At 38.4% G+C, this 26931-nt stretch overlaps 1 protein-coding gene across 1 annotated transcript; it reads left to right on the forward strand.

The window, feature by feature from the left end:
• Positions 1 to 9466: 9466 nt before the first annotated feature.
• Positions 9467 to 20624, forward strand: MCHR2 (melanin concentrating hormone receptor 2). The gene is made up of 5 exons (XM_010989650.1): positions 9467 to 9648; positions 9937 to 10146; positions 15158 to 15352; positions 17562 to 17681; positions 20309 to 20624. Exons 1-5 carry the CDS (start codon positions 9467 to 9469, stop codon positions 20622 to 20624), a joined length of 1023 nt encoding a protein of 340 aa, XP_010987952.1.
• Positions 20625 to 26931: the final 6307 nt, after the last annotated feature.

Raw genomic sequence — 26931 nt, forward strand, 5'->3', positions numbered from 1 at the left:
ACTTGTTTTCATATAGATTGAAAATACTCAAGCATAAAAAAGTTGAGACTTGTGCAAGATCACATGGTTTCCTAAGGCTATAGATTCTGAACTGTGAGACAGATGACATTTTATAGTCATTATCATTTGAAGAGATAATTGAGTATTATGCAGCCAAAACATGCGGGAGAAAAGTATTCTAGAAGGTTGTCAGGCAAGGAATAAAAATGTCATATTCTTTTCCTGGATTTTGTGTTTGGGGTATTTTTCCCTTTCTAATATTTGTAATGTGCTGTGTTTTCTCATTCTAAATAAATACTTGCAGTTGTTTGTACTTGTAAATTTGTATTTTTCTTAAAGAGCATCCCCCCATTGTATGAGCTTAAGGACCCACAAGTTTCCTGCATCTGCTCCTGACAGTCCACATACCCAACTAAATGTGAGATCTAGTTCCTACGTCAGTCCAATGGAGAAAAACTTCTCTCTGGTTAGTTAGAAAAGGAATTCAAATGAAGGATGCCGTGAATGTTTGGGATTAAAAGTGAAATGCCTTTGTGTCAAGGGTGAGCACAAAGTTCAGTTGTTCAGGCTATGCTGATTTAGCTTCTGCTTACCCTAAGGAGATGGGTGAAAAGCAGAAATGAAGTGGTGGGTTTAAAACACACTCTCAGTTTGTTCTCTGTATCTGTGAGTCTGTTTTGTTATATTTGATCATTGTGTTATTTTTTAGATTCCACATACAAGTGAACATACAGTATTTGTCTTTCTCTGTCTGACTTATTTCAGTAAGAATAATACCCTCCAAGTCCATCCATGTTGTTGCAAATGGCAACATTTTTAATGGCTGAGTAATATCTCATTGTGTATGTGTGTGTGTGTGTGTGTGTGTGTGTATCTCACATCTTCTTTATCCATTCATCTGTTGATGGACACTTAGGTGGCTTCCATATCTTGGCTACTGTAAATAATGCTGCTATGGTGCATGTATCTTTTCAAATTAGTGTTTTCATTTTCTTTGTATAAATACTCAAGAGTGGAATTGCTGGGTCATGTGGTACAGAGAGCAAACTAGTAGAGAAAGGTTGAGGGAGGGGCAAAATAGGTGAAGGGAATTAAGATGTACAAGCTACTAGGTATAAAATAAATAAGTTATGAGGATGTAATGTATAGCATAGGGAATATTAGCCAATATTTCATAACAACTTTATATGGAGTATAATCTATTAAAATAGTGAAATTGCTATGTTGTACACTTGAAACTAACATAATATTGTAACTCAACTATACTTCAGTTAAAAAACAAAACACTCTCTCCCATCCAATTTGATCATATTTTTGCACCAGCTCCAAATATGGTGTGTTCATCTTTAAGACAAACCTCATCAGTCTCTTCTCTCCAGATTCTCCTTGTCCCTCAGAGATATACTGGAAACTATGAAGTGAGGGGTGGAATGGTCCCTAAAGGTTTTCTTTCTACCTGTGAGAGGTGACCAAGCCTGGTTTTCCCACGTCTGAGTCAGGTTATTGTAGCTGCTGTCCAGACAATCAATAGATAGAGACCGGTCACGAGAATGATACTCTTTTTCCGGTCCTCTTGACTTGAAGTGTTTTAAGCTATAAGATGTACTATGTTTTGTTAAAGCAATCAAACGAGGGCATGGCTCTAATGCCGAGGTAGCTACATAAGCAAACCAAAAACTAAGCCAGAGTCAATGCACTAGAATCCAAGAAAATGAAACTTAAGAACAAGAACCACAAATAGCCAACTCAGCCTTCCCAAATAAGGCAATCGCTTCAACTACCGTCGATCAAATCATGTCCTGGCTTTGCCTGTGCACATTTTCTATGAAAACCCTGAGGTCCTGTCAGTGGAGCACTCCTAACCACTTTCGGTTTGGAGCTGCCTGATTTGAATTGATGTTTGCTCAAATAAACTCTTAAAAAAATGTTAGTATGCCTCAGTTTGCCTTTTAAGTTTCTGAATCCACTCACTGTAGATTAAAGATTATAAAGTGGCAGCCTTAACCTCAGTTCTGCATCAGTTCACAGCTCTTTTTGCCTACAGTTCTTTCCACTCCATCCTCATCCCAGGATCCTATACCCAGTAGGCAACCTCTCTACTGCACAGTGGTGGTGATAATGATGATGATGATGGTGATGACCGATGTTAACTGAACACTTACAAGAACACATTATTCTCAGCACTTTTTCATATTATCACATTAATCATTACAACCATACTTTGAGATAGGTACTGTTCTTATTACCGTTCACCAACGGGGAAACAGACTCAGAGAGATTACTTAACCAAAGTTACAAATTGCAAGTGGCAGAACGCAGTACACTTACATACCCATTAACCCTTATATATTAGAATGTAACGCCAGGAGGTGGAAATCTTGTTGGTCTTGTTCTTCGCTATAGACACCATAATGTTTGTTGAGTGAATAAGTGACTTAACATAGAGCATGCCTGGAGATCATTAGAGATTTCCCAAAGAGAGGTTCAGTAGAATGGAAGGAGATGGGTGGATCAGGCGAAAACAGTGAGAGTTCCCTTTGTTGGGCCCTAACTTGGAGAGCACATCTATACAACTGGGACCCATGGGTGTGTGTGTATATGGGCAGCAGGGAGGCAGCTTTATATATAGTTGTTATATGTTGTGCTTGGTGGTTATTGAAACATCCTTGATTTTACTGGTTATTAGCAGCAGGCTTTTTTCTTAGGTGATTTTCTTCTGATATTTAACTTGAAACTTGTAACAAGCCAAGCAGCCAAAAAGCTAGCTTGTTAGATTCATTTAATTCCATCATCATGACTATGTTTACTGAAAATTATTATATTAGGGTTTATTTCTAAAAATAATCAAAATTGTGTGAAATTATCACTGAGATGTAAATAAACTCATCATCTGTTAGTTCTGATTTATTCTCTACATCATGCTCCTCTTTGCCATATATGTTTTCTTATCACTTTTCAGACTCCTTAACACTTTCTTTTTTCTTAAAAAAAAAATCTGATTTCCTTTAAATTCATTCCTCGTTTTGCTTGTCCTAGTCATCATGAATAAATTGTGTATGTATGAAGATGTCAGTGTATATAGACAAATGATGTGAATTAGAATACATTAAACTGACACTGTCAGTCTTCTTTCAACACCAACCTTCCAAGCATAAATATCCTCTTTTTTTTTTTTTTAAGGAAAAAAAATCTTCCTACAAGAAGGTATTCTCAACTATTTAAGACCAGTTTTCCGGGGTTATATTCCAAATAAGTGTCAAAACCTGCAACTTAATAAATGAGAAATAGCTTTATACCCAGAAAAGTTCCAAGAGAAAGTATTTATTACCTGGCTGGATGGGTTCACGCCAGAGGTACCACGTAAAGACAGAGATAGCACAGGGAGTTTTCTGCAAAAGAGTATTTATTACGTTAGCCTTATTTAAGCATTGGCTTTTTAAAATAATTTTTTGGGGGGTAGGGAATAATTAGGTTTTTATTTATTTATTTATTTACCTTTTAATGGAGGTACTGGGGCTTGAACCCAGGACCTTGTGCATGCTAGGCACACTCTACCACTGAGCTATATCTTCCCCCTAAACATTGGCTTTTGTTGCCAAATTAGAGGGAGTTGACCTGGATGAAAATGGCCCTTAGATATAAGGAAATCATACTTAGCAATTGAGAGATTCTTCATATAAAAGATTCTAAAACATAACCTTCTGAATAAATATTAGTAATACTGAAAACATGAACAATTTAATTTAATAGCGCTTAAAATTTTTTCAACAGCTAATATTTAACAGCCTCAGTGAATTAGTATTTTGTTTCTATATATTAAACTAATAAGTAGTGTCTATTAAGGACAGAAAGATAGTTATATGGTACTTGCTGAACCTTATGAAGCACCAAATACCACTGAACACTAGCTTTCCATGTTGAGCAGTCCTATGCCTGGAGGGCAAGCGGGCCACTACCTGCCACAGCCAACATGACAAGGTAAGAACAAGGAGACCATCTTCCTTGACATGGATTTATTATTCGATTGATGAATTTCTGTAAGTTGAAATTCAGTGAATTGATAAAATAAGAAATTTCTTATACATATGACAGAGGGATTCACAAAATTTTACTTAGAATTTTCACAGATACATCAATTTGCTTTCCTTACTTTGGATTCTATATGCATGAGGCTTGAACTGACACCGGGAAAACAGTCACAGCCAAGGTAACAGGACTCATGCTCTGTCAGATTTTTAGTGACATAAGTAAGGGTTTCAGATTACAGGTTGCAGATTCTTTCAGAGCTCTTTCCACACATCATATTGTCTCACAGATGACTCCCTTTCCCACTCTCTGAGGTTCCCGTCTTCCTCGGAGAACTTGAGAGCTGAGTACAGAGAGGTGGAAGGGCGAGGTTAAAGAGATCTGAGCTGAGATTTAAATAGCCTAGGAGTTGTCAAAACATTTTTAACATTCGTTAAATGTTAAAAACATTAACATGTTACCATACAGATTATACTCCCAAATCTTAGCTGTGAGACTGTTAGTCTTAGAAACATACTTATTAGCATGAATGTTGGCTAAAACTTGGGGAGTCATGCTCCTGTAGATTATATTTGGAGAAGAGGTATTGAAATACATAAATGATCTGGGAGATAATGGATATTGCTATACATAATTCATGGGAAAATGTTTGCCTATGTCTTAAACTTAAATCATCATTTCTAAAAGTGCATATGTTCACCAAATCTATTAATTTGAATATGTAATACATATTTTTTAAACTTGTGAAAATGCTAAAAAATAGTTGTCATAAAAGTTAAGTTTTCACCTCTTATCTTGAATACTAGATTTTTGTGTATCCCCCAAAATCAATCTCAAATATTGACTTTTCATGATCTAAGTAACAGAATGAAAATTAAAATAAATTAGTTATCTTGACTTTTTCAAATAACCAGGTCTGTTGTTTTAAAACAATACGAGGTCACTAACCGTGAATATTTTTCTGTATGAAATTCTTCAGTGAGTTCAGTCGTATAGAGCTGTTTTGCCTGAAAAAAAGCCCTTTTGCTAAGTTTTTGCATATATTTTGGCATCAAATTTCAACATAACAAAAACACAAAGTTAATGTTTATATTAGCTGATTCTTAACGTTTGAAATAACTGAATAGAAAAGTAAAAGTGAACAGAGGCAGAGTAGGAAAATTAAGAGGAAGATAAGTATTAATAAAGAAGAAAGAACAGGGCTTTAGATTATTGCCTTGAAACCACATGGTCAGATGTTAGACTACTTTTTAAAAACTATTTTTTTTCTATTAATATAACCTGCAGAGCCATACATAAAACCCTCTGTTTAGAGATGACCATCAATCTGACTTACCCAGTCACTAATTCTTTGCTTTTCTTTATATTTTTATCATTATTATATGTATCCCTAGTAATATAGATTAGTTTTGCCTGTGTTTTAAAATTCTATCTGAATGTAATCATACTGTATGAATTTTTGCTTTTTGCCCAACCCTAAGAGATTAGAGGCATCTACGTTCTTGTGTGTCTTTATAGTCTGTTCCCATCTAGTGTGGTACAGTATTTCCTTGTGTCAGTGTATCACAGTCTATTTATCCATCCCATCGTTAATAAGCATTTTGATTATTTTCAGTTTAAGACATTTAAAATAAATATTTCTGTGAACACCCTGGGGCACTTATCCTGAAACATATAAACGTGTGTATCTCTACTGACATCTCACCGAGGAGGAAGTTTCTGCTCTTGGATAATATGTAATTAGTCAACTTTAATAAATAATGTCTCCCTGTGTTCTACTGTGCTATATTAATTTCTACTCCCAACAGTGGTCGGAGTTTCTGTGACTCCATATCCTCACTAACACTTGCAACTCTCAGACTTGACTTATTTTTAACCAATCTGATACGTATGTATAGGTATCCTGTTGTGGTTTTAGTCTGCTTTTGCCTTATCACTAATGAGTATTGAATACCTTATGAAATGTTTATCAACCGTGTAAAGGCTTATTGAAATCTTTGGCCATTTTTCTGTTGAATTTTCTACCATTTTCTCACTGATTTGCATGTATATTTTATATATTCTGAACAAGAGCCTTCTTCTGGTTATATATATTACAAGTATCCTGTGAGGCTTGCCTTTTTGCTATTGTAATAATATATCCTTTATTCCTCCAATTTTGATGTTACTTTTTATTTTGTGTGAATATATTTTACCAACAGGCTACTGACTGGAATATTCCATCTAGAACATAAAACATTCACTCTGCTCCATTTCTCAAACATTCATTTATTCCTCTCACATACATTTTTTTATTCTGATAAACCCCCCCACACACATACACACACACACACACACACACACAAACATAACATGACATTGACCCTCTTAACAAATTTTTGGGTAAACAGTACAATGTTCAATGTTGAGTAAGGACAATGTTGTGCAGCAGATCTCTAAAACTTTTTTTTATCTTTCATGACTAAAATTTTATTCCCAGAACAGCAGCTCCTCATTTTTTCCTTTCCCACACCCCTGGCAACCACCATTCTACTCTCAATGAGTTTGACGACACTGGACACTTAATACCTGTGTAATCGTGCAGTATTTGTCCTTCTATGACTGGCTCATTCACTTAGCATATGTCTTAGAGTTTCATCCACATTGTAGCATATGACAGGATTTCTTTCACTTTCTAATACTGACTAATATTCCATGGTATTCATATACCACATTTTTTCCAACTTTATCGCAGTATTATTGACATACAGCATATTTAAGGGGTACAATGTGATGATCTGATACATGTATATATTGCAAAATGATTACCACAATAAGGTTAGTTAACACCTCCACCCACTCACGTAATTACCTTTTTATGGTGATAGTATTTAAGACCTACTCTCTTCACAACTTTCAAATATATAATACAATACTGTTAATTATAGTCACCATGATACACATTAGGTCCCCAAAACATATTCATCTAATGGATAGAAGCTTATACGCTTTGACCATCACCCCCATTTCTGCCCCCACTTCCAAGCCTCTGGTAATCACCACTCTACTCTCTATTTCTACAAGCACAGAATTTTTAGATTCCACATATAGGTGAGAATAGAACAGTATTTGTCTTTCTCTGACTTACTTCACTTAGCGTAATGCCCTCCAGGTCCATCCATGTTGTCACAAAAGGCAAGATTTCCTTCTCTTTTATGGCTCAATATTATTCCTGTGTATGTGTGCAAGTGTGTGAGTGTGAGCATCACATTTCCTTTATCCATTAATCCATCAATGGACATTTAGGTTATTTCCATGTCTAGGCAATTGTAAATAATACTACAATAAACATGGGAGTACTTGTATCTCAACATACTGATTTCATTTCCTTCAGGTGTATACCCAGGATTGGGATTGCTGCATCACATGGTAGTTAAATATTTTTAATTTTTTGAGGAAACGCGGTTCTGTTTTCCATAGTGGCTACACTGATTTACATTCCTACCAACAGTGCAAAATGATTCCCTTTTCTCCACATCTTTGACAGGACTTGTTATTGTCTGCTTTTTCAAAATCTAAACAGGGGCGAGAAGATGTCTCATTGTGGTCTGATTCGCGTTTCCTTGATGATGAGTGATGTTGAGCATCTTTTCACACACCTGCTGGCTATTTGTATGTCTTCTTTGGAAAAATGTCTGTTCAAGTCCTTCACCCATTTTTTAATTGGACTGTTCGTATTTTGCTACTGAGTTGGGTAACTTCCTTATATATTCTGGACATAAATTGCTTATCAATCAGATGGATGGTTTAAAAATGTTTTCTCCCATTTCATAGGTTGCCTTTTCATTTTGCAGATTGTGTCTTTCTTGTGCCAAAGCTTGTTAGTTTAATGTAGTTCCATTTGTTTATTTTTGCATTTGCTCCTTCCATTTTTGATGTCATATCCCAAAAAATCATTGACAAGACGGTATCAAGGAAATTTCTCCTGTTTTCTTCTCATAGTTGTACAATGTGTGGTCTTACATTTAAGTCTTTAATCCATTTCAATCAGTATATAAGCAATGCTTGTATTTTGACTGCTTGCTGGCCATTACCCTCAAAAAATATATTGAAGATTCTCTGAGGCCTTAGAATGGCTGTTTTTCCCTTCCAAAAGGGTTTGCATTTGCATCTTCCTGGTACCTAGGGGACTTTGCAGTCCTGGACCACTTCAGATTAAGTTCAAGTCCTAAGGGTCCCTGGCCAGCCTACTTAGGGTACAAATTTGAGAAAGGATTCTTCTGGACCTTCCCAGAAAGGGTCTGCTTTTCTTTTCTCTCTTTCTTCATTCCACAGGCACCAAGATCTCTCAGCAGTTCCCAATGTTTGTGGAGGTAGGAGAAGAAAGTGTAAATCAGGTTCATTCATACCTAAGGATGTCATCCTTGGGGCTCTAGCTCAGAGGAAGAATTCTTCTGAAAAATTCTCCACCTTGACTTCCCTCTGGACATGAAACAGACATGGAACCAGGGCTCAGATGGTTGTGGCATGAATAAGTGCCTTCTGGATAAAGATAGTCTTGAAGCTTCAATATTCTGTTTAATCCTGCAGTTACAGGATCTTATCCAAAAGCTGGCCAGGGAAGGCCCACTAACTTTTCAGCTCATGAATATTTTTTTAAATTGCTGTACACACACATCCACACATTCACACATACATATATATACATTTTACCTAGCACATTTTATTGTCTTCAGTGGGAGGCTTAATCTGAGTTGCCCAGTTTACCATTAACAGAAACAAGACTTAGATGGTATCTTTTATCAAGATGGTTGGTCAAGCAAATAATTTTCCAGTTCTGTTGATCTTGTTTGTTTAGTTGTTTATTTTTAGGTTGGTTGGTGGGCATTTTTTCCTGTGCCGTAATTCTTCTTTGCACACGGTACCCCAACTTGCTTTACCCTTCCCACGCTGTCTTTTCCTGATCTAACTCATCCTTCAAGATAGTCCAGAAATCATCTTAGAAAGTCTTAGCCCATTCCATTCCCAAACAGTCCGACTTGGTGCCCCGCATGCTCTTCATAGCAGACAGAGAAAATACATTTAACAACCTAAGTATTGGGGGAGTACTAACCAATCCGACTAGACACGCAGGCTAATGGAAACAGATGCCAGCTGTAAACAACCAGTACCAGCGTGCACTGAGTAAATATTAGCTGTGCTTGAAGTGTGCACTACAATAAGGCAGAAAACATGCGCACACTATCATAGCATGCTGTTCAATAATTTACTGTTTACATATCTCCTCTGGTGATTTGTCACACCATTATAGACAGGGAGCAATCACCCTGGAATCTTTTGTTGCATGGATTCTTGGTGCAAAGAAAGCCCCAATAAATATTTTGTAATTAAGTTAAAGAAAATCTATATTGAGTGAACTTCCTATTCCTTCACAGCTTTAACCACTGGAAGTTTGTAAACAATGAATTCACTTCATTCATCCTATTGTAACACCTCTGCTGAACTTTTGAACAAATCCTGGAATCAAGAGTTTGCTTATCAAACACTCAGCGTGGTGGATACAGCCATCCTCCCTTCCATGATTGGGATTATCTGCTCAGCGGGGCTGGTTGGCAACATCCTCATTGTATTCACGATAATAAGGTAAGGACTTATTCTTTCCCGTAGTTTAGGGACATTCTATACTCTCTAAATGAGTCCTCTCCCGCCATAGTATTTTCCTGCCTGAAATCAGGTTTTGGAAACATTTGCTTAAGATAATTCAGAATGTTTAAATACACACAAGACAAGGCATTCATATGTGCGTTTGTGAAGTTTCCCTTTTAACTTCTAAAATTAATTTGGCCATTGAAAATCTGGTACAGATGGCATAAATTGAAGATGGTGTGTGTTTTCCATGTCAGTCCTCAGGCATCCCTCCATTTCTTTCAGGTCCAGGAGAAAAACGATCCCTGACATTTATATCTGCAACCTGGCTGTGGCTGACCTGGTCCACATCATTGGAATGCCGTTTCTGATTCACCAGTGGGCCCGAGGAGGAGAATGGGTTTTTGGGGGGCCTCTCTGCACCATCATCACATCCCTGGATACCTGCAACCAGTTTGCCTGCAGTGCCATCATGACTGTAATGAGTGTGGACAGGTAAGTGAAGAGATTGGAATATCTTAACGGAATCCAAAGGTTCCTGTATTTCCCCAGGGTCATCCCCACTAAAGCAACATCAGTGCTGGTTTATTAGAACAAAATTCCCCCTCATTTGCCTGCTTCATTGTAGGACAGATCAATTAATATTTTTCCAACTTTCACAGAGGTCAGTTTTTTTAGTGGAAAACTTAAAGCACTAAAATCTCGTTTTTCCCAATCATTTTTTATCTCGGTTTTATGTACAACTGACAGCAAGAAAAAAATACCACAAAATCATGAAATGTTGGAAACCAGAATGAATGCCCCCTCCCCATCATTCTTGCAGTAAGGAAGCTGAGGTCCTGAGAAGTGAGGGGACTTGCTAAAGGCACATAGAAAGCCAGTGGCAGAGCTGAGAACAGAGGTAGGTCTCCTCACTCCCTGTGCAGGGCCACTCTGGAAAGTTCAATGTCTCACACACCCTTGTTATCATCTAGTGGCTTTAAGGGATCAGCGGAGTAGTGGCTCCCATGCAGCTGTAAAGAGATGTGGGAGGACAAGGAAGACCATATCTTACACTCATCATTACTGTTGCTGAGTCCAAGCTCATACTGCTCACCATGCAGCAGGTCAATAAATCAAGAGACAAGGTGCTGGGGAAAGGAATAGCAGACTTTGTTCAGAAATCCAGCAAACCAAGAAGATAGTGGGCTATTGTCCCAGAGAACCATCTTGTCTGAGTTAGAATTCAGGCTTCTTTTATACTAAAAAGGGGAGGGAGTAAAGTCAAACATTTCCTGTTTCCGGTAAGCCTCCATAGAGGATGTGTTCATTTCTGCCTGCCTGCAGTCATTCACAGGTGGGCCTGGTCAGTATGTTTCCTGTGAGCTAAACAAAGGTATTTTAGCTTAATGCTCATTACCTGGGAGGCAGGATTCCCAGAAATGGGCCATTATGTATAATCTAAGTTTATAGGCAACAGCCCTTTATTGATTGACAAGCAATAGATACAAAGGTTAAAGTAAAGTAAACAGATCTAATATAGAGTCAGATCTGTTCTTCCCTATTACATTATGATTGGTTAACATATATGCTGCCATTTTACATCATTAGAAATTTGTTGGACTGTGTCCTGGAACATGCCATCACCAGATTCACCAACCACATAACCTAATGTTACTTGAGGAGATGATGGCAATAGTGAGTGCGTATGCGGCTGGTGAGTGGTGGAACCCAGTTCAGACCCAGGCTGTCCAACTCTAGAGACTGCAAGTACCTAGGATTCTTGCAGGTACTTCGCTGGGAAGCATGCGAGCTAGAGTGCACCCTGCAGCATCCCAGTGCCCAGACCTCCACACCAGGTCTTAGCAGCCTCCCCCTACAGAAACAAGCCCCGAAGACCACAGTAATCAGCACCACAGCAATGTGCTGTCTTGGAGAGCAGTCCATTTAATATCTCCATCCACCTTCTTCTCACCCCAACCCCAACCAGCACACTTGGTTCTCCTTGTTCTGATCTACTTTTTCTTTCTCCTTTGCTTCAAATATATTACATAATTTAATTTACTTTGTGTATGGAGGTATGTGTGTGTTATTTATTGTCTAGCTTTCACTGCCCCTCAAATGTAAATTCTACAAAGCCAGGGTCTTTGATCACTTTAGTACATCCCAAGTGTCTGTGTAACAGTGCTTGGCACATGGCTGCTCAAAAACCACTGATGAATGAATGAATAAATGAATGTGTGTCATGAGGGCTGTGTTAAATTTCCCTGAGTCCATCTAGGACTCCTCCCTGAGTTCTGCTTTTGCCTTTTACCCTTCCAAGTGGGCCTTTGGGATTGGGAATTGATGAGCAGTTCTTCAAATGGATAAACAAAGGAATAGCAGGATTCATATAAATCATTCACTGGGTCATTAGTACTCAGGTATGAATAATGATGCTAATGTTTAATGCATTTTTTATATCCTACTGCTTTTCTGCAAAAGAATTCTCAAGATATGTAGAATGTACTTCTCAATTTATCATTAATAACATATTTTTTTAATCCATGTACTGGGTAGGTAGATCTGGTTAGTTCAGCTGATGACACCAGTGCTGAAGGTATTTGGAGTAAAACCAGGGTTCCAACACCAGGGCCAGGGCCCTGTGCAGGTCAGACCCACAGCAGACGTACAGTTCTCACCAGGCGTGAGCCCATCCTCAGAAAAATAAAAAGCTCCTTCATACCGTGTACATACCATGAAGGCAGGAGAGTAATGGCTTTTTCTTTAAAGAAGGGAAATGACACCTCTTCTGAAAACCTCTTCCTGCAAATAAACTGAAAGCATATCGTTTGCCTTAGAACAGAACCTTTCCCAATGTTCACAGGTTTTTTTCAGAGTGGGTGTATGTGCATGTATAGTGTGGGTTTTTTAAATCTTACGGACACAGAATGCTAAAGTTTTGCTTTAGAATTAAGACGCTCAGGCTTATCCTTCTCCCTGCCCGTGCTTTAAAGGATCACATGACCAGAGACAAATAAAGATTTTGTAAAACTGAACCTTCTCTTCCCACCACCTTGGCATTGCTTGCAGCTCCAACTCTACCAAATTCATTAAAATTCAACAAAATCTACAATTTTGTAAGACAAGAATGGACTTTTCTTTGTTAGGCCAAAAGTAAATATCAGTGTGCCGTCAGTATGCCTTACCGCTTATACATTTAAGTCACTTTAACTCTCAATTTAACGGATCATAAATTTCAAGTGTTTCCTGTAACTCTTTCATTTTTCCTTCCCTGATTAGTTAATAACTGCAAGTGTGTGGAATAGTTTAATAGTAGGTTCCTACCTCCAAAGCAGTATAAAAAAATTTGTAAACATCCAAAATATTAAAAATATTTCCCTCTAGGTAAAAGCTACATAGACTTTCATTAGTGGTCACTTTTTTAAGTAAGTTTGCTAGAACAAGAGTCAGTAAGTTGGAGCCAAAATTCCCTATTCATTCATTTAACAAATATTTACTGAGCAGGGACCATATGCCAGGTATACAGCAGCATTAAACTAATCGCCAAGCCTCCTGCTTCATGGAGCTTCCACTCCAGGGTGTAGACAGACAGTAAGTGAAGAGCCCTACAGGTAAACGTGTTTTCACACAGCGATACACACCAGGAAGGAAGAGCTCCCTGACAATCCGCATTTATAGTCATGGGTCCCTGTACAGAGTGAGTGATCAAGGGGATCACTGGGAGGGATTGGGAGGGAGACCTAAATGGGGACTCAGAGCAAGAGCAGGAGGAAGGGGAGGCTGAGCCTGTGCAGCGGAGGGTAGAACAGCACGTGCCTGGCCCTGAAAGAGGACAGAGATAAAAAGAAGGCCAGAGAGAGACTGGCACACGCTTCAGCCTCAGTGACAGTAGGGCCAGGTGGAGAAAGACCTTGAGATTCACGGTGAGAATTCTGAATTTTATCTGAAAGGCAAGGAAAAGCCACTGAAGGGTTTTCAGCTTAGGGGATATGATTGGAGACGATTCTCTAACCGACTGATGCCACAACTCCAACATCTTAAATCCCAGACAGAATGATAGCTGAGGTACAGTCACTAACCTCATTCCCTTCCTCAGCAGGGAGGGAAGGGGGCCTTCTCTCCTTAGGGCCAGGTAATGCAGGTGCGGTGTGCAGGGCGGCGGCCGAAGCACCCAGGGCCACAAGCCTGGCCCTGCATGCCGAAGGGCCCCTTAACTGAGTGCAAAATGTCCTGCTCCTTGTGTAAAATTGAAAGACAAAGGGAACAGGGAACTTTTCACTTTCATAAACCTTCACTAAGTAGCTCTACAAAAACTTGGAGAAAATTAAAGGACCGTTGACCATATTTTGCACTTATTCAGTGTCTACTAATGCCACATTCCACCACCCTACACCCCAGCGAAACTCTGCTTTCTCAAACACCCTCCTGTGGATCTGAGCTCCCTTTTTCATGCTTTAGTTTTCAGCTGGCTATGAAAAATTCTTCTTGGATTTGCTGGAGGGCCAAATATATTTGATATGTCAAGATTTCAATTTTGATTAATGATCATCCTTTTTTTTTCCTGGATCAGAATGAAAAAAAAGGAAAAGGAAAAAGAAAACCTCTTCCCCATGAAATTAGTCCATTTCCCCCCTCCAGCCTGCAGCCGAAGTTCCCTGAGGAGTCTGCATTGTCTGTACTTGTTACGTTTGTTTATCCTCACTGTGATGTCTGTGAAGTGAACCTCCAAGAGCCTGGGGACTTGGCTGTATGACCATCGGAGCAAAACGTTGTCCCCAGGTGCCTGAACCTCTTCCTGCTGGGGATTCTTCCACAGCTAGTTAACTCTTCTCCTTCCTGTCCTACATCATCAGCACACCCCCACTTCCCATCCTGCATCAGTACACCCTACTTCCCATCCTGCATCAGTAAACCCTACTTCCCATCCTGCATCAGCACACCCTACCTCCTGTCCTGCATCAGTACAACCTACCTCCTGTCCTGCATCAGTACAACCTACTTCCCATGTTACACCAGTACACCCCACTTCCTGTCCTGTGTCAGTACACCCCACTTCCTGTCCTGCATCGGTACAACCTACTTCCCATGTTACACCAGTACATCATACTTCCTGTGCTGAATCAGTACACCCTACTTCCTGGGCTACATCGATACACCCTACTGGGAAGAGGACCACCCCTCCTGGAGGAAATCCTCATTCAGAGACAGTTTTTCAGAGCCTCGTGTACAAGGGAAGCACCTTTGTAAAGAAAGAGTTTACATGGCAGAATTTTATGATTTTCAGTGTCTTCACGGAAGTCACAGTTGTATTAGTGAGTGGTTTATTCAGACTTACAGGGTCAAGAATTGTTCTCTCTACAGGTTCCAGCCAGCTCTTCAAAAATATAACTTTCTCTCACCCTGGTAGAGGTGTGCTTCAGGGAGGATAATAATACTAATAATTTACTCTTGTTGTGAACCTTTCATCCTTGGAGCTCAGTGCTTTTATTGATTCTTCCCAAACCCTTCTTAACTGGCTTTGCAGGTACTTGGCTCTTGTCCAACCATTTCGACTGATGAGTTGGAGAACAAGGTACAAGACCATCTGCATCAATTTGGGCCTTTGGGCAGCTTCCTTTATTATGGCATTGCCTGTCTGGGTCTACTCGAAGGTCATCAAATTTAAAGACGGCGTTGAGAGTTGTGCTTTTGATTTAACATCCCCTGACGATGTACTCTGGTAGGTTGTTAAAACTTAAGAAAAATAGAGTTGAATTAAGTTGTGAAGTGCTTCATGCTCCTTGTCAACACGTGAGCAGCTGTGCAGAGGGTCCTCGGGGAGCCTCTTCGGGGCAATCTCCCCTCTTAGTTCTCTGCTTCCCACCATTGAGTTGATAGTTTGATTTTAAGGAGAGGGTAATCTTTAGAAAAAGATTTTGAGTTTAATCATGTAACCTCTGTGGCTGGAAATATATTTAAATATGGATTTTAAAGATCCGTGGCAGCCAGACTCAACGGGAACACAGCAACCAAGGGAGGGGCGGACTTTACAGAAGTGTCTAGGAGATGCTGAGACTCAAACCTTATCAATATGCAGCTGGAGTTTGGTTGTGTCCCCCAAAAATTTGTCCTACCTGCAGTACTTGTGAATAGGACCTTATGTAGAAATAGAGTCTTTGCAGATAGAATCAAATTAAGATAAAATCTTACTGGATTAGAGTGGCCCCTAAATCCAGTGATTGGTTCCTGATAAGGAGGGGGAGATTTGAAGGCACACACAGACAGGGTGCATGTGAAGACAGAGGTAGAGAGGGGGGTGATATGTCTGTAAGCCAAAGAATACCGAGGACTGCCAGAAACCACCAGAGGCGAGGAGAGGGGCCTGGAGCAGGTGCTCCCTCCCCCAAACCTCAAAAAAGAACCAACCCTGCCAACCCCTTCATTTCAGACTTTCAGCTTCCAAAACTGCGAGACAATAACTTTCTGTTATCTTAAACCATCCAGTTTATGGTAATTTGTTACAGAAACTCTGGGAAGCTAATACAGCAAGGAATGTGGGCATTTCTTACATTTGAATTTGAAAAGAAAATTAAGCCAAAATTTTTCTGATTGAAACTTTGAACAAAGCAGTGGAATCACTGACTAAAATTTTTCCGTCACCTCCTAAGGGCCAGATACTGTGCTGGGTGCTTTTTACATACATTCTGGCAAGTCAGTCTGGCAGATTCCTTTTCCCCATTCCACCACTTGTTCAATAGATGAATCATTTCTGCATCAGAGAGACACAGCCCAAGAGGGACAGAGGTAGAGACCCAGCCAAGCCACAAATCCAGCAACAAAAATCTCCAGAGGAGTGCAACATTGATACCATTGATTCTGTACTTGCTGTTCCTCACACCAGCATTGGCTCCACTCACAGACAAAAGCATCACCCATCTAAAGGTGAAATATTTAATCACTGTGGCTGATAGGATTAACCTGAGTCCCACACTGTCTAAAAGGAGGGCAAGACCTGGGGCTCGCTGTACAGTTACATGACTTTGGCCTGTGTCAAATAAACAAAGACTAACTATTTTGCACCAACAGCTATTTATGCTATTTTCGATTGGTTATTGTAAGGGATATTCTATTTCAGCCTCTGTTGTTCCTCCCAGAATTAAGTCCTTGCAGTGAATTGGGATTGGAACTAGTGTGTCGCGTTTAGAGTTCTCTTGGTCCTGGGGCTCCCTCTCTGCCACCCTGTCTGCACCCACCCAATCCCAGGCTCCTCTCTTCCAGGACAACAGGGTTCTGCCAGGAAGGACACCTGCAGTCTGTGCAGAAACAGAATTGGCTCACCCAAGAAATCCCCCTGGCAGAGAACCAAGGAAAAGACCAGCTGATTTGATAACTGGTCCTCCTCCGTGCCTGCTGAGAGGCCATCCTGAGCCTTGGTTACAAGCGTGGGCTCTGGAGCTTGAGTGCCTGTCTGGGTTCAAATCTCACCTCTGCCACTTACTAGCTTAGTAACCCTGGGCAAGCCACTGACCCCTCTGTGCCTTAGTTCCCTCCCCTGTAATGGGAAGATACTAATGGCATTTTTACTCATGGAGTTGCACAAATTCAGTGGGTTAAAATATGTAAAACACCCTGAACAGGGGCTCCCATACAATAAATGGTCCCTCGGTTGCCTGTTGTTGTTAATAACACTAAATACAATGGTAATAATAAGCATCCTCACCCATTTCCCACTCGGGAGTGTTGGCTACTGAGAAGGGTTGGTGAGAGAAGCCATCGTCAGTGAACAATGGAAAGCACAACTTCTCCATGTGGAAGCACCCAAAGATCCTCATCTTCCCCCAAACACTTTTATTCTGAGCCCTGAAAAATCAGAGAATCATACACGGTAAAAGCTGGTTCTGAGCGTCGTGAGTGTAACAGTCATGGTTTCTCTCTCTCTCATTTTACAGGTATACTCTATATTTGACGATAACAACTTTCTTTTTCCCTTTGCCCTTGATTTTGGTGTGCTACATTTTAATTTTATGCTATACTTGGGAGATGTATCAACAGAATAAGGAGTCCGGATGGTAAGTGTGTGTCGTGTTTTGCTTTATTTGTTGAAAGAACAATTCAGAGATCTAAGACATCTACAACAGAAGCTTAGGTGACAATCACTTGAAACATGCCACGCTCAGACATATGGTCATTAACCTCCATATATGACATTTTCTGGGGAAAAAACGACATGTTCTGAAGCAGCTATTTGAGGATCTATCAGTGATAAATATTGTAATCACTGATGTAATGGGTTCATAAAAATGTAAACAGAAATCAAGATTCTATTTAAAGAATAATTTTGTACTTGCCACCAGCAATATCATTTAAATATTTTATTTGTGCATTTTGCAGAGCTGTGTACAAATTTAAATATCCTAGATGTTGTGTATAATTTATAACCTTTTCATTTTGGTGGGGGTTTTTTTTAGCATAGAGGAGCAGGATGTCATTACTATTTGTTCACTTAGGACAAGGTTAATTGATACTAAATCAAAGCAAAGACTTAACCTAAAGACAATAAACTTAGGAAGGAAAAAAGATATTTGTCTCTAAATACTGTATAATATCACTCATATATGGAATCTAAGAAATACAACAAACTAGAGAATGTAACAAAAAAGAAGCAGACTTACAGATACAGAGAACAAACTAGTGGTTACCAGTGGGGAGCGGGAAGGAGAGTGGGGCAGGATAGAGGTAGGAGATTAAGAGACACAAACTACTATGTATAAAATAAATAAGATACAAGAATATATAGTACAACACATGGAATATAGCCAATATTTTATAATAACTATAAATGGAAATAGCCTTTAAAAATTATGAATCACTATATTGTACACCTGTAATTTGTATAATATTGTATAGCAACTATACACCACTAAAAGAAAATAAATATTTGTCTCTAAAATTATATGAATAAATCTAAATTATTTTATACTAGAAATGTATATATCAAGTTGCTCAAATGAGTCAGTGATTATATAACATGTTAGGTTAAAAATCATTATTCCAACTGGTCTTTAGAATAGATCATTGTATTTCTTTTGAAAAGACAAGGTTGCTGGATTTCCCCCCACACTGTGGGGAACAGTTGTGAACAATTTTACCACTATTAGTCAAAATTCATAGCAAACTCTGGTATTAAAGGTTTAGGTGCTCATTTGGTTTGTGACATTTTTCCTCACTTCTTTAAATTCTTTGGAAATATCACATTATTAAAGAGTAGTCAATTTAGAATGGGAAAGGGAAGCAGCCACAGTTACAGGGGGAAAAAATAGCTTCTAAATGTATCACAGGGAGCTGACTTGATGAGAAGGGTGAAATGGAGTCATATTGAGACATTGATAGCTAGAGAGGATGCTTGAGCCCTTTTAAAACAGTTCTCCAAATCTGCTCACTTTGCTCCCAACGCTTTTCTCAGAAATGCTAATAGCATCTTATGGAACAAAGTTCATACTTTCCAGTCACCCTCAAAATGCAAAGACATAGAGGAATTATGGTGCCTACTTTGATGAACTACAGAGGAATTATTATCTTAGAATGATCTTCATCTGCCATGCCTTTTAAAATATTATTCCCCAGGCTTATTGATCTGCTCCAGTGATGTCCCAGGGAAATTTCTATTAAATGTCTAAATATGATATAACATGATAAAATTTGGGGATTTTAAGTATTTTGATTTTAGAATAATTTTAAATTTACAAAGAAGTTGCACAAATAGTACAGAGTGCCCATAAACTCCTCACCCAGTTTCCCCATCATCTTACCTTACCATGATGCATTTGTCAAAACAAAGAAAATGGCATTGGTACATGCTATTAACTAAACTCTACCCTATACTGGACTTCACCAGTTTTTCCATCAAAGTCCTCTTTCTGCTCCAGGATTTAATCCAGAGGATCACATTGCATTTAGTTGACATATCTCCCCAGTCTCCTCTGGTCTGGGACAGTTTCTCACTCTTTCCTTGTTTCCCATCACTTTGACAGTTTTAAGTACGTAAGGAGTACTGGTCAGGTATCCTGCAGAATGTCCCCCAGTCTGGGTTGGTCTGATGTTGTATCACAATTAGACTCTAGTTACATGTTTCAGGAAAAACATATATTCACAGCATTTCAGGGAGTGCATGATAATTGCACGACAGCTCTGTTGATGTTAATCTTGATCACTTGTTTACGGTAGTGTCTGCCAGACTTCTCCACTTTTACTATTTATCTCTTTCTCTGATGACTTTGGAAAAGAGTCACCAAGCCCACCCTCAAGGGGGGAAGAGAATTAAGCTCTGTCTCCTGGGGAGGGGAGTATCTACATATATTATTTGGAATTTTTCTAAAGATTTGTCTCTTCTCCCTCATTTTATCCAATCTTTTATATTAGCATAGATTCATGTATATTTATTTGCTACTCTGGATGATAATTCAATACTATGTTACTTATTTTTGTTTTTTAAAATGCTCCAGCTTTGGAAAATTTGGGAAATTTTTAACAGGAATAAAAAGAATACGTTCACAGTGCTCTGAATAAGTAAGGATAAAAATGAGCTTCATATTTCACTGCGTAGCCCTTAAGAGCTGTCCAAAAAGTTCTGGGAAGTCATTGCCCTCGAATTTCTATGGTTGTTTATTTTCTGTCTCTCCAACCATTTCCTCTACAGCTACAATCCCAGTGCTCCGAGGCAGAGAGTGATGAAGCTGACAAAGATGGTGCTGGTGCTGGTGGCAGTCTTTATCCTCAGCGCGGCCCCCTATCACGTGATACAGCTGGTGAACTTACAGATGGAGCAGCCCACACTGGCTTTCTACGTGGGCTATTACCTCTCCATCTGTCTCAGCTATGCCAGCAGCAGCATCAACCCTTTTCTCTACATCCTGCTGAGTGGAAATTTCCGGAAACGCCTGCCTCGAGTGCAAAGGAGAGTGACTGCGAACAAAGTCAATAATATGGAAAACACCTTGAAACAGAGCTTTTAAGAGAGTCTATGGCTCTTGTCTGTGTTAATAGTGTTATTAGAAAGGGCAGGTTTAGAGCAGGGTTGTATAGCTGAAGTGGTAAAGTGCATGCTTAGCATGTATGAGGTCCTGGGTTCAATCCCCAGTACCTCCATTAAAGTAAATAAACCTAATTACCTCCCCCCAAAACAAATGTAAATTTTTTTAAAAAAATAAAGGGCAGGTGTGATGTGCTCATATCCATCCTTCTTGTGTCCTTGTGACTCTGGGACAGTAGTGTAACCATTCAAATACAGGGCATTTAATATGCTAACTTTGGTGAAATGTGAAATGTTTGTCTGGATGGGCACTAAGCAGTGGAACAGTCTAAGAGAACCAGACTCCGTGGTTGTGGTTGTTAGTTCAGCATGTTATAAACTAGCCACTGATGAAAATGACCATCCGTGACCATCGATTCAAAACTCACCAAGAAATTTGACCTTGCTGTCCACACTGAGGCCTCACTGTAACAGTGCCCTTGAGGTTCCTAAGAGGGGACCACCGTGCAATGAGATCTGAAGTTTAGCTGTTTTATTTTTATCTACAAAAATGTCCATTTCATCTGGTCTAATCTAATGCTGTCAATAATCAGCTCCACCTGTTAGCATGACAGTTACCATGTACTGAAGATACACAACATGTAAGATCACATGTAACAAGCCTATGAGGTAAACACTGCCTCAGTCTACTGAGGCTCAGAAAGGTTAAGTGATAGTTCTCACTCTGCACAGCTACATCAGAGCCAGGATGAAATCCAGGTCTGCCTGTCCCTACCTTTTCACTGCATCACCTTGGCAACCTGTACCTGTCATACTAGAGATAGCCAATAACTGGGGTTTGTTGTTGTTGCTGTTTTGCTTTCTCCTACACCCCTACGAGAAAAGAACTAAAATCTGAAAGAAATTAGTTCGTGTTCTTAAAACAGTCAGTTTAAGCAAATTCTTTTGCATTTAGCTTTGTTTTCCTCCCTACAAATGATAGAAACTAGCACCTGCGTCTTAATAATAGTATTCTTCAGGATGTTAAGCACACTTAGACACATTCTCTTTAGGTGACAGTATATATTGTTGTTCAGGGGAACAGAGTGTAATTAGCTCAGTTTCATAGATGTTCATTATGCCTATCTTTTCCTTGTTTTGGCTTGCATAAAACATGCACTTTGATATAGTAAAGAAAAATGCTTTTAAAGCCTATATTCTCAACAAAGGTAAATATTCCATTTGTGAATGAATCTGCAAACCCACCTCCTACATCTAAACACATAAAACCACTTGCTTCATAGGCATCTGAAACTGATTTTTAATCAGTAATCAGTCTTTTATATAGAAGAGTCACAGTAATCAGGTTTTTAACAACCTGATCTCCATTTTTATATCTCAACTGTCAAGACAAATGACTTTTAACCCAATATATTTGGTTCTAGATCTTTTAGAGAACTTTTTGGAACAAGGTAATATCAAAATGCATATTGGGATAAAAGGTTATATAAACAACTTGAAAATTACAAACAGGTGACATCTGAGATATTTTAGGTTTTTTAAATTTTTTTATTGCAGTATAGTCAGTTTACAATGTTGTGTCAATTTATGGTGTGCAGCATAATGCTTCAGTCATAGTTGAACATACATATATTCGTTTTCATATTCTTTTTCTTTATAGGTTACTAAGATATTGAATATAGTTCCCTGAGCTATACAGAAGAAACTTCTTGTTTATTTTATATATAGTAGCTAGTATCTGCAAATCTTGAACTTCCAATTAAAATCCCTTCCTACCTCATTTCCCCTCTGGCAACCATAAGTTTCTTCTCTATGTCTGCACATATCTTTCTGTTTTGTAAATAAGTTCATCTGTGCCTTTTTTTTAGATTCCACATAAGAGTGATATCATATGGTATTTTCTTTGTCTTTCTGGCTTACTTCACTTAGAATGACAATCTCCAGGTCCATCCACATTGCTGCAAATGGCATTGTTTTATTCTTTTTTATGGCTGAGTAGTATTCCATTGTATACTGCAACTTCTTTATCCAGCCATCTGTCAATGTACATTTAGGTAGTTTCCATGCCTTAGCTATTGTAAATATTGCTGCTATCAACAGTGGGGTGCATGTATCTTTTTGAATTAGAATTCCCTCTGGATATATGCCCAGGAGTAGAATTTCTGGATCATATGGTAACTTTATTTTTAGTTTTTAAAGGAATCTCCATACTGTTTTCCATAATGGCTGCACCAAACTACTTTCCCACCAACAGTGTAAGAGGGTTCCCTTTTCTCCTCACCCTCTCTAGCATTTATCATTTGTGGGCTTTTTATGATGACCGTTCTGACTGGTGTGAGGTGATACCTCATTATAGTTTTGATATGCATTTCTCTGATAATTAGTGATATTGAGCATTTTTTAATGTGCCTATTGTGCTGAATTCTCTTATCAGCTCTAGTAGTTTTTGTGGGGAGCTTTAGGGTTTTCTATATATAGTATCATGTCATCCACATTTAGTGACAATTTTACCTCTTCTCTTCCAATTTGAATCCCTTTCATTTCTTTTTATTGTTTGATTGCTATGGCTAAGACTTCCAATGCTATATAGAATAGAAGTGGTGAGAGTGGGCATCCTTGTCTTGTTCCAGATTTTAGTGGGAAGTTTTTCAATTTTTCACTGTTAAGTATTATACTAGCTGTGGGTTTGTCATAAATAGTTTTTATTATGTTGAGATATGTTCCCTCTATATCCATCTTCATAAGAGTTTTTATCATAAATGGGTGTTGAATTTTATCAAATGCTCTTTTTTTCATCAGTTGAGATGATGATGTGATTTTTGTCCTTTCTTTTGTTGATGTGGTGTATTACATTGATTAATTTGTGTATGCTGAGCCATCCTTGTGTTCCTGGGATGAATTCAACTTGATCATAGCATATGATCTTTTTTATGTTTGTTGGAGTCTGTTTGCTAATATTTTTTTGAGGATTTTGCATCTATGTTCATCAACAATATTGGCCTGTAATTTTCCCTTTTGGTAGTGTCTTTGTCTGGTTTTGGTATCAGGGTGATGGTGGCTTCATAAAATGAGTTTGGGAGTCTTCCCTCCTATTCAGTATTTTGGAAGAGTTTGAGAAGGATTGGTATTCATTCCTCTTTGTATGTTTGATAGTGTTCCCTGGTGAAGCCATCTGCTCCTGGACTTTTGTTTGCAGGGAGGTTTTTTATTGCTGATTCTATTTCATTTCTAGTGATCAGTCTACTCCAATTATATATTTCTTATTGATTCAGTTTTGGTGAACTGTATGTTTCTAGAAACTTGTCCATATCTTCTAGGTCATCCAATTTGTTGCCATATAGTTGTTCATAGTATTCTCTTATGGCTTTTTGTATTTCTATGGTGTTGGTTGTAATTTTTCCATTTTCAGTTCTTTTGTGTGTGTGTGTGTGTGTGTGTGTGTGTGTGTGTGTGTGTGTGTGTGTGTCTTCTCTCTTTTCTTCTTGGTGAGAAGGTCTGGAGAGCTACACACAGAGGCTGGATGCTCTTTTATAATTTTGATCAAAACCTGTGTCATGGCTACAATTCCAGGGCCCTTCTATCTCACTTTTCTAAGGTGCAACAGTCAGGGTTCAGTGAATAATCCTGACATCTGATGACCCAACATGATGGGTCATAAACAGATGTTATTATTTGATAATTGAAGAGCAGTTGAAGAGTTTACCTCTGTTGTCTTTTTTCAATGCAGAAGATATGATTTTAAAGATTTAAATGGTTTTAAACCAACAGACATTTTCTAATAACATTTCCAATAGACCTCAAATAATTCCAGTATATAAATTGGTCAATGAATTATTTAAATCTATATTTATTAAGAGTTGTAAAAAAATTCATTTAATTGAAGTACGAAAGAAAAAGGGTGACTATTAAATTTTTGTGCCTTTATATAGCTTCTCTATGCATAAGCATATATATGCAGATTTGCAAAGGTGGTTTGACAGAGATTCTCTATGTGTTTTGTATTTTTGCTCATGATATGTGTACATATTTACTTTCAAGAGATGTTAATGATTAGTTTCACATATCTAATTAATACTTGGGTATTTGTCATTATGTAAAATCATAACTGTGTCCTTCCTCTATCTTATTCAACTTTAGGTGACTCATCAAAATTTTGATTGATTAATATAAATCAATGAATAAAAATTGCTTGTATATTAATTTATTCCTGGCTTGTAGCTTCTATTCTTAAGGTTTTCTTACATAAAAAAAAAAAGATTTCGTATTTCCTTAATATAGTTCCTCCTCAACTAAGAATAAAGATTTCAGAATTAGTAAAATGTGTCCCAAATACGGCTAATAGTCTAAAGGTACTCATCATACCAGATTCTCAGAAATCTAGGCACTTGTGTTACACCTGAAGTCCCAGGAATTACCACTTTTAAAAGGTATGATGTCCCAGAGATCATGGGAACCTTGGGCCTGAAAGATATTTTAGAGATTCTACATTTCTAACAAGTTTGCAGATGATATCAGTGCTGTTGGTCCATAGACCACACATTGAACTGCAAGGGGTTATGTCCCATGAAAACACAAAAGAGGAGAGAGACAGGAGGAAGTTTCCAAAATTAAAGTTGGTTATGCAGACTGAGAAAGAGAGAAGGAGAGGAAAAGATTTTGAGGTTTCTAGCCTACAGGAAAGTTAACGATTGACAAAAGAACCCTGGAGAAGAACCAAATGCAATCTGTATTCATTAAATGGAGTTCCTATCTGTTCCTAAATCAATTTTAAAAGGGTGTTACTGAACCCACTCTCTTAGCAATTATCGAAATCAGGCTACCAGTAGTACTTAACAGCATATACACGTCTATTTACTTATTCAACTCTATTATTTATTAGTAACCCAGCCACAACAATAATCTCTGTTTCCATAAAATCATCGATCCTTTATAGTTTTGTATCACTACTTAAATAAGGGTTGATTTGCAATGGAAAAGCACTATATAGACAGCAGGGATTAATTTCTACATAAACAGTACAGAAAAGGGAGGGAGGAGGAAACCTCAGGCTATAAAGTTAGTCAACCTGTGTTCGGATCCTTCAATTGCTACATACTAGCTGCAAGACTTTGAGCAAGTTTTTTAACTATTCTAACCCTCAGTTCCCCTTCTATAAATTGAAGATGATATCATCCACTTCACACATTTTTCAGGAGATGTAAACACTTAAAGCACTTAGAACACTGCTTAAATCATATAAATAGTACTTTTAGTATCCTCATCATCCTCATCATCTTCATTGTTATCATCACCTAAAAATACTCAACAGATTGAGAAACAGGCATAATGTTTTATAATCCCTCTTATGGAGAAGTAGGTTCTATTTCCCCATCCCTTGAAGCAAGGCTAACTTTGTGACTTCCTTTGACCAAAGACCTTGAAGCTTCCATTTTGCCCTTTTGGAATCCTACACTAAGACACTATGTAAGAAAGCCAGGCTAGCCTACTGGAGGATGAGACATGACATGGAGAACTGAGACACCCCAGGGGGTAGCCAACACCAACTGCCAGACGTGAGTGAGACCATCTTGGACCGGACAGCCTAGCTGACTGTCCAGCATTTACAGTCAGGTGAAAGCAACAGAGAAGCCATCCAACCAAGCCACAGAATTGTGAAAAATAATAAGTTGATGTTTTCACTTTTAGCTTTGGGGTGATTTGTTCTGCAGCAATAGGTAACTGAAATGGCATCTATGAAAGTAAAAATTAAAATGGTCCTTGGTGATAAACATAATTGTGTCTCTAAAGTCTTGCAGTTATTATGAATCTTGATTCCTTCCTTTCTCCCTTCATTCTGTAAATATTTATTAAGCACCTGGCATATTCTAGGTAATATATTAAGTTTCAGATATAGATTGATGAACAAAACATTTTCCCACTCTTGCACACTTTATGATCTAGCTAGCATTAAAAATGCTAACATATGAATAAGTATATAATTATAAAGTGTGATAGGTGTCTAGAGAAGAGAATAATGGAGACAGAACTTAGCTGTATCGGACAGTTTTTCATCAATGCTTAGACACAGAGCAGCTGTGAAATAAACTCTCACACACTCCCCCATTGACTTTATTCTAAAAGAAATGGTTATTGCATCGGATTCAAAATGTCTAGAGTATGAGGAAACTGTTGTTCCATCTCTTCTCTATTTAAAAGAGTAGATATAAATAAACTGCCTGCAGAGATGGAGAAAACAGATGGATTTGAAAATTCAAGCTCACACTGAATATAATTAACTTGGAAAGAGAGAG

This window comes from Camelus dromedarius, chromosome 6 (genome assembly GCF_036321535.1).
Source record: "Camelus dromedarius isolate mCamDro1 chromosome 6, mCamDro1.pat, whole genome shotgun sequence".
Taxonomy (NCBI): Eukaryota; Metazoa; Chordata; class Mammalia; order Artiodactyla; family Camelidae; genus Camelus; species Camelus dromedarius.

What these genes read in the sequence shown, in the direction of transcription:
- MCHR2 (XM_010989650.1), top strand. Translation starts at nt 9,467, where the DNA reads ATGAATTCACTTCATTCATCCTATTGTAACACCTCTGCTGAACTTTTG. An exon ending in ACTGTAATGAGTGTGGACAG is followed by an intron (nt 10,147 to 15,157) that starts GTAAGTGAAGAG and finishes CTGGCTTTGCAG; the next exon opens with GTACTTGGCTCTTGTCCAAC. An exon ending in TCCCCTGACGATGTACTCTG is followed by an intron (nt 15,353 to 17,561) that starts GTAGGTTGTTAA and finishes CTCATTTTACAG; the next exon opens with GTATACTCTATATTTGACGA.